The 12,409-nt window shown below is 34.5% G+C and overlaps 1 protein-coding gene across 2 annotated transcripts in view; it reads right to left on the bottom strand.

The window, feature by feature from the left end:
* The window catches only part of casq1a (calsequestrin 1a), a 14,583-nt gene extending 3,149 nt beyond the window's left edge, over nucleotides 1–11,434 (bottom strand). The window contains 9 exon segments of one of the 2 annotated variants that reach the window (NM_001003620.2): nucleotides 1–22; nucleotides 110–164; nucleotides 1,936–1,981; nucleotides 2,060–2,190; nucleotides 2,659–2,732; nucleotides 2,837–2,948; nucleotides 3,149–3,249; nucleotides 4,580–4,673; nucleotides 11,045–11,434. The exon segment at nucleotides 1–22 is cut by the window's left edge and continues 79 nt beyond it. In NM_001003620.2, the coding sequence (NP_001003620.2) occupies nucleotides 1–22; nucleotides 110–164; nucleotides 1,936–1,981; nucleotides 2,060–2,190; nucleotides 2,659–2,732; nucleotides 2,837–2,948; nucleotides 3,149–3,249; nucleotides 4,580–4,673; nucleotides 11,045–11,281 (872 nt within the window). In that variant the 5' untranslated portion in view covers nucleotides 11,282–11,434. 2 annotated transcript variants of the gene reach the window in all.
* Between the last annotated feature and the right edge of the window lie 975 nt (nucleotides 11,435–12,409).

Here is a 12,409-nt window from a genome sequence, read left to right as displayed (position 1 = left end):
ATTTCAAGGAATTCAAAGCCATCTGAAAGAGACCCAAAAGCATGTCAGGTAAATTCAAAAGAGAATTTAACTGAATCAATAAAAGCAGCATATTAAATATTTTTCATACCTGGATCACCCTCCTCAGCAAATGCAATTATATGTTCGCCATCAAGAGCATCCTCCTGTCAGAAAATGATGGTTACACTACATGAAGGGAAAGATCTTATGATGTTACAAATCATGAGATCACATCTTCAAATATCTTCATTAACTCAGAATTTCAAGTAGTTTATTAGTTCTGTCGTGTCCACACAGATGGTTTTCTAATAGACAACCCTGTGTGATTATACCATATTTGTAAATAGTGCTTGCAAGGCAGCAAAAGGATTTGGTGCATGATGATGACCTTCTTTACAGACTGATGATGCATTTTTCAATAATTTGTTTTGCACTATTTTAAAGCTACACTAGATAACTTGTTCTCTACTAGTTAAAAAATAAAACTTCATGCAGCACTGATTTAATACAGGACATTTTATTTGAACAAATGAAAAAAAGTTACAAGAATAATTCATGGTAATAATTTATGATGAATAATTCATCTTTCTTGTTTGTGACATGAAAACTTCAGCTTACTGATCCCCAAAGTAGCAGCATCAGTTCAGTGATATATATATATATACAGGAGTTGGACAATTGAACCACTGGCTAATTTACTGTTAGAGGATGTATAAAGAGCAACAGTGTCCAGAGCGATGTCAGCATGCCAACAAGAACAATGAACCACATCCAACAGGAATAATTGTGGATGCAAGAGAATGCTGTCTGAAAGAGATGTAGGATCTGGGATGCTATCCCAGATTGTATATCCAACAAACATAAAAACCAGCAGAATTGTGCACCTAAGCAGTCCTGCTTCAACTAAAACAGTTCATCAGGAGCTCTACAGGTCAATGTACATGACATGGCCGGGCTGCTATAGCCAAACCTTTGGTCACTTATGCCTATTCCAAACGTCAGTTTCAATGGTACCAGAAGCAAACATCTTGGGCTGTGGACAATGTGAAACATGTATTGTTTTCTGACGAGTCCACGTTCTCTTTTTTTCCCTCAATCCTATCCCCAAAGTGGCGCATCGCCCTGACTGTTGCATGCCCAGAGTGAAGCATGGCTGCATGGCTGCAATATCATGGCATCCTGAAGGTGGTGCCATGTATCAGGTTGATAATGCACTGAAACACACAGCAAGACTGCTAGCAGAGTGGTTTGATTAACATGAAAGTGAAGTCGAACATCTCTTATGGCCTGAACAGTCACCAGAGCTAAATATTGTTAAGCCACTTTGTGCTGTTTTGGAGAAGCAAGTCAGGAAATATTTTCCTCTACCAGCATCACATAGTGACCTGACCACTATTCTGCAAGAAAAATGGCTTAAAATCCCACTGGCTACTGTGCAGGACTTGTGGCTTTTAATCCTAAGACGAACTGACGCTGTGTAAGCCGCAAAAGAAGGCCCTAAACCATACTAATGAATTATTGTGGTCTAAAATCAGGTGTTTCTGTTTCATTGTCCAACCCCAGTATATATAACAGCCACAAAAGACCACCAAAATCACCAAAGCATGATATATATATATATATGTATATATATATATATATATATATATATATATATATATATATATATATATATATATATATATATATATATATATATATATATTGATTGTTTGATGGTTCATTTAAAGAACAGCGCTATCCTTTAGCATTCTCATTCATCTCAGTATCTAACACAAACTTTGAAAAGATTCTGTACGCAAAGTGGTTCAAGCTCAATCTATTGTAGCACACTGTCAAAAAAGAGAAGAAAATAAAATGTTTCAGCAATATCAATACAATGTTGCCTTGCAAGCACCATTAAAATGACTGCATCACAACAAAGCACCAGCTTACCCAGATCTCATACATGTTGTGGGGTTGCATTTTCCTCAGTGTTGGCCTGTGGAGGCATTTTCAATAATGCTCAATAATGATTTTATGTTTTATTCTGAAGTATTTTCTATATTAGTCAACACACCTGTCATTGTCCTCAATGAATCTGACAAGTTCTTTCTCACTGTAGGGTTTCCCAGGAATGACGACGGGTTTATCCATGAAGGGCTCATAAAAGTCCACCTCATTCAACTTCAAGCCTAGTTTCAGAGCAACCTGAAAACAGCCATTGCAAGGGTTTATTCAATGGAGAAACTGTTATTTTGGGTTGGTGTTTTTGATAATATGTTTAGTAATAAAAGTGCTGCTTTTAATACTTTTATTACTTTTACTATTAATTTAATTAATGATGTATGAAGTAAAAAAATGTATGAAGCCACAAGCAACGTGAACATGCATATAATACTATTACACCCATGAAAAGTGAAAGTGATAGCAAAAAGGGTAATTTCTTAATTAAACTGGTATTTGTGGCAACAGCAGTGTGCACTTTGGGTGTTTAAAAGGTAAAAACAGCAAAAAAAAAAAAAAAAAACTGGTAACATTTCCGTTTATACAAAAAAAATTCCATGTGCTGTGATTTGAAGTTTTCAATTAGATTATAACTTGGTAACAGATAAGTAAAAATACCATATAACATGTACATCCATGCATACACAGAATTGTGCAGATTACAAAAATTACCTTTGGATTAAAAGTGGCAAAGAACTTAATGTGTGGGTGAAACTCCTCTGCTGCGTCTTCATATTCATGGTAGTCTAAAAGTCACAAGACCCCTAGTAAACTTTTTATACAGTATACCAACTTAATAGTTTGGTTTATGAGGGGGAAAAATCCCATTACATGTTGATTTGATACATACGGTCAGATTTCGCACTCTTGAAGAAGCCCACCAGCTTGATATCCTCTTCAATATTATTGAAACCTTTCATTTCACGTACGTTGCCAATGATCTCAACTGGATCCTCAATGACCTGAGAAAAAAGTCAATCAGGAAAGGATGTAAAAGACAGATTGTTGATGTTGAGGACCAAGCCGAAAACAAAGGGAAGAGGAAGGAAGAGCATAAAGTCATTTTAAGAGTAAACAAAAACATGTGAAGGTGATTAGGAAGTTGCTTCATGCAAGATGAAAAGTTCACAACAACAAACAGGGTCATGTTCATTTCACGTACATCGTAGATAAACTCCACCAGTGTGTCCGCAGCAAGCTCTCCATCGTACTCGATGACCTCATCCTCAATGAAGATGAAGATACTGTCAGCTTCATCCAGACCTGAAGAGCACAAACAAACTCTGAAAACTTGTGGATGTTTGTAGACCAATTTGGGAAATGACCACAAGAGGTCATGTTTGTTCTTCTGAAAGCAATTTGCAATAGACATCAATATAGCACAAAAACGGCTAATTATATCCAATTAAACTTTAAGAAAAACGTGAAAAAAACTGTCATCCTGTTTCCTGGACAAAAATATTATATATTGACATTTTTGCATTAAAGGGATTTTTCACTCAAAACAGGAAAATTTTGAGTTTCTGAATTTTGAAAAATTTAGTTTCTTTTTAGTTATAATGTAATGTAATGTGTGTTTATATAGGGCATTTATCATGTATGGCTATACACCCAAATCGCTTCACAATCATGAGGGAGGTCTCCCGACACCACCACTTGGATGATGCGATGGCAACCACAGGACAATGGCACCAGTGCGCTCACCACAAACCAACTATAGATGTAGTGGAGAGAGATAAAGTGATAGATCTAATTTGGTGTATGGGTATGATTGGGAGGCAATGATTGGTAAGGGCCAATGGAGGGAATTTGGCGAGGACACCAGGGGTTACACCCATACTCTTTACGACAAGTGCCACGGGATGTTGTTGACATGGATGTTTTTAATATATATTAGATAAAATATATTTTGTGAATGCTGGGGAAAATACTATGGAAGTGAACATCTACCAGTTTCCAACATCAAAAATTCTTAGTGAGTGCTCATTGTAATCTGTATGTACTCAAAAATATATGTTAGCTGTTTGTTCAAATTACTTACTTAAAATGAGCTTAAATAACACAATTCTTTATTATTATTTTTTTTGGGTTGGGGGCAACTTAATAACGTATGTTTAGTCTACTTAATTGTGTAAAAATCAATATTTAACTTAATTCCTTCATGTTGTCCCAACACAAATCGCATAAATGAGTGGCACCCAACATTTTTACAGTGTGTTCATAGGACCAGATACACCCACAAGTATAGTAATACAAGTACATTTTTGTTCCTGTGGGGATATTTCTCAAAAATGTTTGGTAGGGAGTGGAGGGAGAGTAAATGATGACAGAATTTAAATGTTTAGGTGAAAATCCCTTAAAATAGTAGACATAAATAAACACAAATTCTTTTTTGATGCATAACATAAACCTCTCTTGAAAAGACTAGAAGTTTATATGAATTTCTATTTTAGATTCTTTTCTGTGGTGTATTTTTTTTCTGTTCAAACATTCAATGTTTTAAATCGAAATGTTCACCAGTACATCAGTAAAATAGTATTAGCTGGAGTAAAGCCTGTCAAATCACAGATATGGTCATATTGAATGCACACACCTAGCTTTTTGGCAACAGCTTTGTCCGTCTTCTCATCGAGTAGGCCAATTCCAATATCCTCATCGTCAAAGTCTGCCAGGACTTGTGCAGCAAGCTGTGTAACAAAAGAATACAACATTTACTGGTATTCAGCTCAATAAAAAGTGTATGTGCTTCAGTTGTAACTGCGTTGAGAGCTGTTCATGTTGAAACACAAATATAAAGGGACTTGTTTTGATCTTTTTAGGGTTTGTGTCCTGTCAACACAATCATTATGTTCTAATTATCAGCCTTAGAGCTGGTTTTGGTAATACAAACACACTGTTGGACCAGGACAGCACATTTGTTTTCAGCCTGTACAGATATTTCAGGCTATGCTGTAAGAACTGTAGTTAGTTTGGTCTACAGTCTTACATCCATAAAAGCCGCCATCAAGAACGCTGCTCCTGCACTTTCTAAATCGGTGTGAAACTTGACCCATCTGATGGACAGCTGCCTCCACCAATCGCAGGTCTATGTGTGCCTGCTGAGCTGCAAGAACAGGGGACTGAGGTGAAAACAGGTGCACCAAACATTATTTGGAACTGGGGTGAAACAGATGAAACAATTGCTTCTGTATTCCTGTATATTCACACACTTTCCTTGTCATTGAGTATTTTTATCTATACCTTGAACTCTAAAATAGTTTACACAATTCAGTAGTTTGTGCAGAATATATCCATGACCTGTAGAATAGTTGAAAATGACTTTCTGAAACTCTTTTCCATGCAGTAGACTGAAAATGAAGAATTTACACGTCATAAAGGATGCAGAAGTGGCATAAACTTTACAGAAAAATACGCATGATCTTCTCATGGTCAATATGATGTTGAAGTCATACGTGAAACAAACATGAGACCTTGTTTTGGAAAATTGTAATGTGAAAAAAAGTGATCATGTGATCATCACATCTTCTAACAGTCAACATTACACATGTTGCTCATCACTTGCTCAAAGTGAATAAAATGGCACAGCAAATGCTTCTAACAAACACAGATATCTATGGTGGGATATATATATATATATATATATATATATATATATATATATATATATATATATATATATATATATATATATATATATATATATATATATATATATATGCAAAATTATTAATATTATATGCAACATTAAATCTTGTAAAAATCTTTATGCTAAACTGCAGATATAAATGATCATATTAAATAGGGTTCTGACACAGTTACTGTCTCTTGATCTTGCATGTTTATAAAGTGTTTCAATATGGCAGATACCAAGTTACCTTATGCAATATATGCACATATATTTATGTTTTAGATGGTTTGACCAAATTGATTCTGTAACTAAATCATTCAGATTGTGGAGATCATCAAAAAGATTTAAATTAGTTATTTGTGAATCGTCCAATGCCTTTTTTATTGATGGGATAATTCACACAAAAGAAGTGAAAATTTAATCACCCTACTGTTTCTGAACAGCATTTTTACTTCTGTTAAATGCAAAACAAGATATTCTGAAGAGTATTGGTAATCAGCAGGGATGTTCAAGTAGAAACAAATTTACGATGCAAGTTAATTGCTGCTGTTTTCTTCAGAATATCTTGAAAAAATAAATGTAAAAAGGGTTGAAACAAGTGAAGGCTGAGCAAACGATGACATAATACTTATTTTGGGTGAACTATCTATTTAATGTGCCAGGGAAATGATTTAGACTACAGTTTCAGTCTGAGATTTGGTATTTATACATGGTCTTCTTAATATATGATTTTTGCCCTTTTTGAATTTTAAAAGCTGTGACTCTCATTTATGGTACTGACATGGAAGCAGAGCACAGAAAACAAAAGTTTCCCCTTGTTTTTATCTATTTATGCTGGTTTGCAGAAACCAGTGTAAACAAGAAATTTTAAATAATGTGTTAATGCCACATGCCAATATAGCCTCCAGTAAGAAAAAATAAACAATTTTGACAAGTTTCTGCAAAGGTTCTATGAAAAATAAAGTAAAATTCATGTAGAAAGAATTACTGCCTGCTCCATATAGTTTATGAGAATAAAAATGTACAATATATGTTTTCAAACGACTAAAAATCTTGAGCAGATTTAAAGGTCCCACAATGTAACTCGAAATGCTAACAAATGCAAAAACACCCACAAGCTACAAACAAATTGCATTACAACATTTAGTCACAGTTTTTAATTGACTTTTTTTATACTATAGGAACTAGACCTTTAAAAGGGTTATCCAAACATTTCAATCCGTACAAATACTTTGTTTTTTTATAGTTCTTTATCTATGTGCAACAATATCTACAGTACGTAAACAATGTTCTCTTTTTCAATGTGCCTGATTGTACATCTTGAGTATTATCTAATATCTCAAGGTTTTCCTGTCAGTTTAGTCTACTATCTTAGAGCTCAAAGGTGGGGGTGTAAGAGGAATATAAGTCTGTTAATCAAATCTAAAGCTAAACTCAGCTAGAGGCTTAAGGCCAAATAGATCTTCTCGGCTATATAAGGTGACCCACAAGAAGCCACGCGTCAACAAGAGAAGATATCTGCAAGGAGTTTGCTTTTGTCAAATCAAAATCTGTGTAGAGGAAAGAGGACACATTTATTTCAATACAGATCCAGCAGTTTGATGCCACCTTTATCTTCATCCTGTTTGCATCCCTCCATCTTTTCCAATCAAATCTACCATAAACATCTCTGCATTGAATAATAAATAAGTATTAGAGTTTATAATAATAACACAATTAAGAACTTTGTATTCTCTTTTTTTTTCTCTTATATACTTTTTTTGTAAGTAGAATCATTTGTTGCTCGTTAAAGAACTTTAAGCAGAACACTGGTGTAAATGAGAGCATATACCAGAGTTTCTATAAGGGCAGAAAGCAGATCTTCTGTTATGAAGCATCGCAGGCCTCTGGTGCCCAAACAGCTATGACAGCAATGAAGTCTATAATTAGTGCTGTGAAGTGATCAGCCGGGACTATTTTGGCAAGGTTCTGGTGACGTTCAGGTTCCCGGGATCCGCTGACAGGTACAGTAATGTGCCCAACATTCGGCACTCTCAGCCAACACTGCAGATTTCATGTGCTCACACAGGCTGTTATAACTCATGTAACATTACATCAGCACCTGAGTACAGTGTATTCTGGTGTCACACATACTAATCATACAACCGTCTGAACAGACAACGTATATTTTACACCACAGATTACTTTCAAATCAGAGGTCTATTTAGATAAATGGCTGCATGCAATGTATGCCATTACTGCAGCATTATATTTTGAATAACATTGACACATACAGTGCCTATGGAAAATCATCATACCTCTTTGAAAAACTATGTTATTTATCATTATTATGTTATTGTCATGTTCTATATCCTGTTATTTGTCAGCCTAAAATCAAATCACACTCCAAATCACCTTCCCATCTTTTGAAATGTTTAGCCTTCTCCTAACCTGTGCCTTACTGAATCTTTATCTTGAAGGTCTTTTAAAAGCAGGTTGTAATGTGAGTAAAGATATTCAAAGGGTATGAGGATTTTTTCATAGGCACTGTATATTTTCGCAAAATAAAACATTTAATTATAAGCAAGTTTGTAAGTAAATAAATAGCTTTTGTGGCATGGTCCTTTAAACACAATATCTTATTTAATCTTATTATCCAACACAATAGATCAGTGCCTGTTGTCTCTTGAGGACCACAACTGTGAGCTTTGCACAAAGTGTTCAATAACAACAGAGGACTGTTGCTTTGAGGAGGTGACAGCACGGCTAATGATGGTGTAACCTTTTGACCACATGAGCTGAATTCTGCCTGCTGAGACTTTAAGGGAATAGGCTCATGTATTTTAGCATGTTTGATTGGGACTCTTTGTCTTTGTTTATTTGAAATGCTGGTCAGAAGTTGAAGTTTGTGGATTTTTCTATTATTAATTCTAACAGTTTTTGTATACTTTTTTTATATAAAAAAAAAAACTAATTAAATTGTAAATTTTAGATCTTCTTTCTTCTCTCTCTCTCTTCCCCCCCCCTCTCTCTCTCTCTCTCTCTCTATATATATATATATATATATATATATATATATATATATATATATATATATATACAGTGCTCAGCAAATTTAAGTAGACCCTTTACAAATCTCTCTTTTAAATTAATATTTTTAATAGTAAGCTATACAATATTCCATGCATGCATATACATTGGATTAGTCAGTACTAAAGCCAAATCTGGAGCTTATCTCTACAATAGCATCCAAAACTAGTACACACAATTTTATGTTACAGAAAAATATTAAATACAAATTTTAAAAAGGAAAAAAAAATCAAAGCAAAAAAAAAAAAGTTTAAATTTTGTAGTTTGTAATTTTTTTGCAATATTTTGTTTGAATTTAATTGTATTATCTTTCAATTTTAAAGTATGTTTGGTGACTAAAATATTATTTTAATAAATATATCTATTTAATAAATCTTTTTGTTTAAATGCACCAAAATACATTGCCTATATTCACTAAGAAATGGATACAAATTTTTTTTGTAAAATGGGGTGCACTCAATTATGCTGAGCACTGTGTATATATATATATATATATATATATATATATATATATATATATATATATATATATATATAATGTTTTAAGTTAGCTCATTTATTAAATTAGCTATTATTATTAATAATACACATACTTAAATCTTTTAACTTAAAGAAACATGCATTTTAAAATTCTGTTTTACATTAAATGAGCATATTTAGAAATTTATTTTATTTTAATTTTATTATATTTTTTAATACTTTTAGTAAACAGCAACACCATTGTCGATTCATGTTTTCTTATGTAATCTAATAGTTTGGCCCCTGGCCTTGTCGTTCAGGCCCTATACACGCAGTACTAACATAAATAAGGCCAGCAGGTGACAATTTTGCTTATGTCACAAAATACTATGTTGGATACAGTGTAACACACTCAGCTGTAGGAACGTAACTCATATCATGCATTTCACCTTTTAAACAATAAAATTCACAGTATATATTTTTGAAAATACGAGGAATGCATTTTTGGATCCTACTTAATATTAGTCTTGGTGTCCACTTGGGGACAAACCCACAGTCAAAGCATACCGGTTAAAACCAGAAAGACAAATTCCTTTGAAAAATAAGCCATCCGAGCTAGTGCTCAGGGTGCAAATTTACTGTGTGGCATCAGCAGATTTATGAACACAGACACCATATTGCAGAGTGCTCTAATGGCTGGAGGAACCGACACCACATTCCCATCTCTGGTGGAGAACTGCTCCTTTAAAGCCCTTAGCAAAGTGTGTTCATTTAATGACCTTACAATTGTCCTTTGTCAGGTTTGGACAATCAAAAATAATGGGCACTAACAAATGCTTGACGTATCAGAGCAAATACAGTTTCAGTCACAGCAAATTCAGATGCAGTTCAGTTTATAACATCAGTGTATATATATGTGAATATGTGCTAAAAATAGATTAGTACACTTAGTAGTTTAGATTAATTTTCCTGTACTGCACTCAGCTAATCACCACCTATCTTTTTGTGAAATTACATACATCCCTTGTCATTTCAATTTAACATTTAATGCATATATAATGCAAAATATGGTGTAAACACCTAAAAAGTCATGATACAAAGCTTCATATTATCACAGTGCCACTTTTTTGTCTTTTTTTAAAGTGTATCCATCTTACCTGTGACTGGCTATATCTTTACCATTTACTAAAAATAAATTAAGAAAGAAAATTTTAAAAGAAAGGGTTTGACCTATTAATTATATGTTTAGACAGTATTTAATAATATTGTGGAACATTTATTTTATACACAGTCAATCCTGAAATATTCATACCCCTGGCAAAAGTTACCTTAAATGTAAAGGTTTTTTTTATTGATGATAAATGAAAGACTTCTTCTAAAAGATAGTAAGATGATGTACAAGAGGCAGCACTGTGATTTAAAAAAAAATATTTCTCACCTTTAATTTACCTTTGTTAGCTTAAATTTGCCAGGGGTATGAATAATTTCTGGCTCAATTATATATTCATATACGATAGTTTGTCATTTAAATATATATTTAGTAATCTTTCTAATATTAATAATATACTATTCTAATATTATCTAATATATTATTTTGTCAGGAAAAGTATTAGGTTAACAATAACAATGGTTATGACATTAGTTTACAAGTGGTTTGCTTGAGCGAAGACAGGTTAGTCTCACAAACAAGTACTTTGAAACTTTATGTCAGGTGCCATTGTATGCCATAACAATTTTTTGTTGACTGGTAAGAGATGTTACAAGTGTAACTGTGGGCAAACGTGAAGCATATATGTAAATGAAGAGTGTAATTGCAGGGTGGCAACACACTTCACATTTGCCTACAGTTAAACTGGTAATCGCTCTTACCAATAACTCCCCTTTCCCTTTGCCCAAACCCACCTCAAGGGCCAGCTCTTCAATCTGAAACTGTTTCTGGGCGACTTTGCTGGATCCTACGTGCTCATGGTAGTACACCACCATCACGTCATATTTCTTCATCACAGACTTGTAATTCTTGGCGTTAAGTTCAAGAACGCGGTCCTTTCCATCGTACTCCGGGATGTCCATACCCTTCTGGCCCCATGACAGCTGCCCGAAGGTCAGGAGGAGCCCAAGGAACACAAGGTTCCACTTCATGATTCAATACTTAAAGTAGGGAAATGTGTAGTTCCACTGAATTTAAAACATAAAATTGGATTCGAAAGGACCTGTGATCCCCGCCACCCAGAACAGACAAGACCAAGTCCTGAGGCCCCCTGTTTGAAACCCCAACACACGGCTAAAAGAGACGAGCAACAGGGTCCAGAGTGTTTTAGGGGGTGGGCTTAGAAAGAGAGAGAGGGAGAGACTGATAAATTGATATGGGGAAGAAAGAGAGAGAGAGAGAGACAGTGATAGATTGATATGAGAAAGAGAGATACTGAGATTGACATGAGAGAGAGAGTTTGCAAATAAGAGAGATAGAGACAGTAGTGCAGCCCATCTTAATCTTAATTGATTTGCATATTAATAATTATTTTTATCACTATTTCTTGATTTCAGGAATTGGATTTCTACTTTTAACAAGGGCTTACTGACCCTATACTGCTATAGTACAAGTGCTTCACTTTTTCCACAATATTTTATGTAACTTTATTTTCTCAAAATTCTATGCACAATCCCCCATAACGACCATGTGAAAAAAGTTTTTTTGGAAATTGTTGCAAATTTATTAAAAATAAAAATCCTGAAAAATCACATGTACATTAGTATTCACAGCCTTTGTCCTGAAGCTCTAAATTGAACTCGGGTACATTTTGTTTTCACTGATCATTCTTGAGATGTTTCAGCAGCTTCATTGGAGTTGACCTGTGGTAAATTCAGTTGATTGATTTGAAAAGGCATACACCTCTCTATATAAGGTCCCAGGGTTGACAGAACATGTCAATGCACAAACCAAGCATGAAGACAAAGCATTTGTCTGTAGACCTCCGAGAGAGGATAGTCTCGAGGCACAAGGCTAGGGAAAGTTACAGAAAAATGTCTGCTGCTCTGACAGTTCCAATGAGCACAGTGCCTTCCATCATCCATAAGTGGAAGATGTTTGGAACCTCCAGGACTTTTCCTAGAGCTTCATCTAAGCTGAGTGTTTGGGGGAGAATGATCTTAGTCAGGGAGGTGATCAATAACCCAATGGTCACTCTGTCTGAGCTCCAGCGTTCTTCTGTGGAGAGAGGAGAACCTTACAGAAAGACATCTGTGCAGCAATCCACCAATCAGGCTTGT

The sequence above is a fragment of the Danio rerio genome, chromosome 2 (genome assembly GCF_052040795.2).
Source record: "Danio rerio strain M-AB ecotype USA chromosome 2, GRCz13ab, whole genome shotgun sequence".
Lineage (NCBI taxonomy): Eukaryota > Metazoa > Chordata > Actinopteri > Cypriniformes > Danionidae > Danio > Danio rerio.
This window is presented reverse-complemented; position numbering and strand designations above follow the sequence as displayed.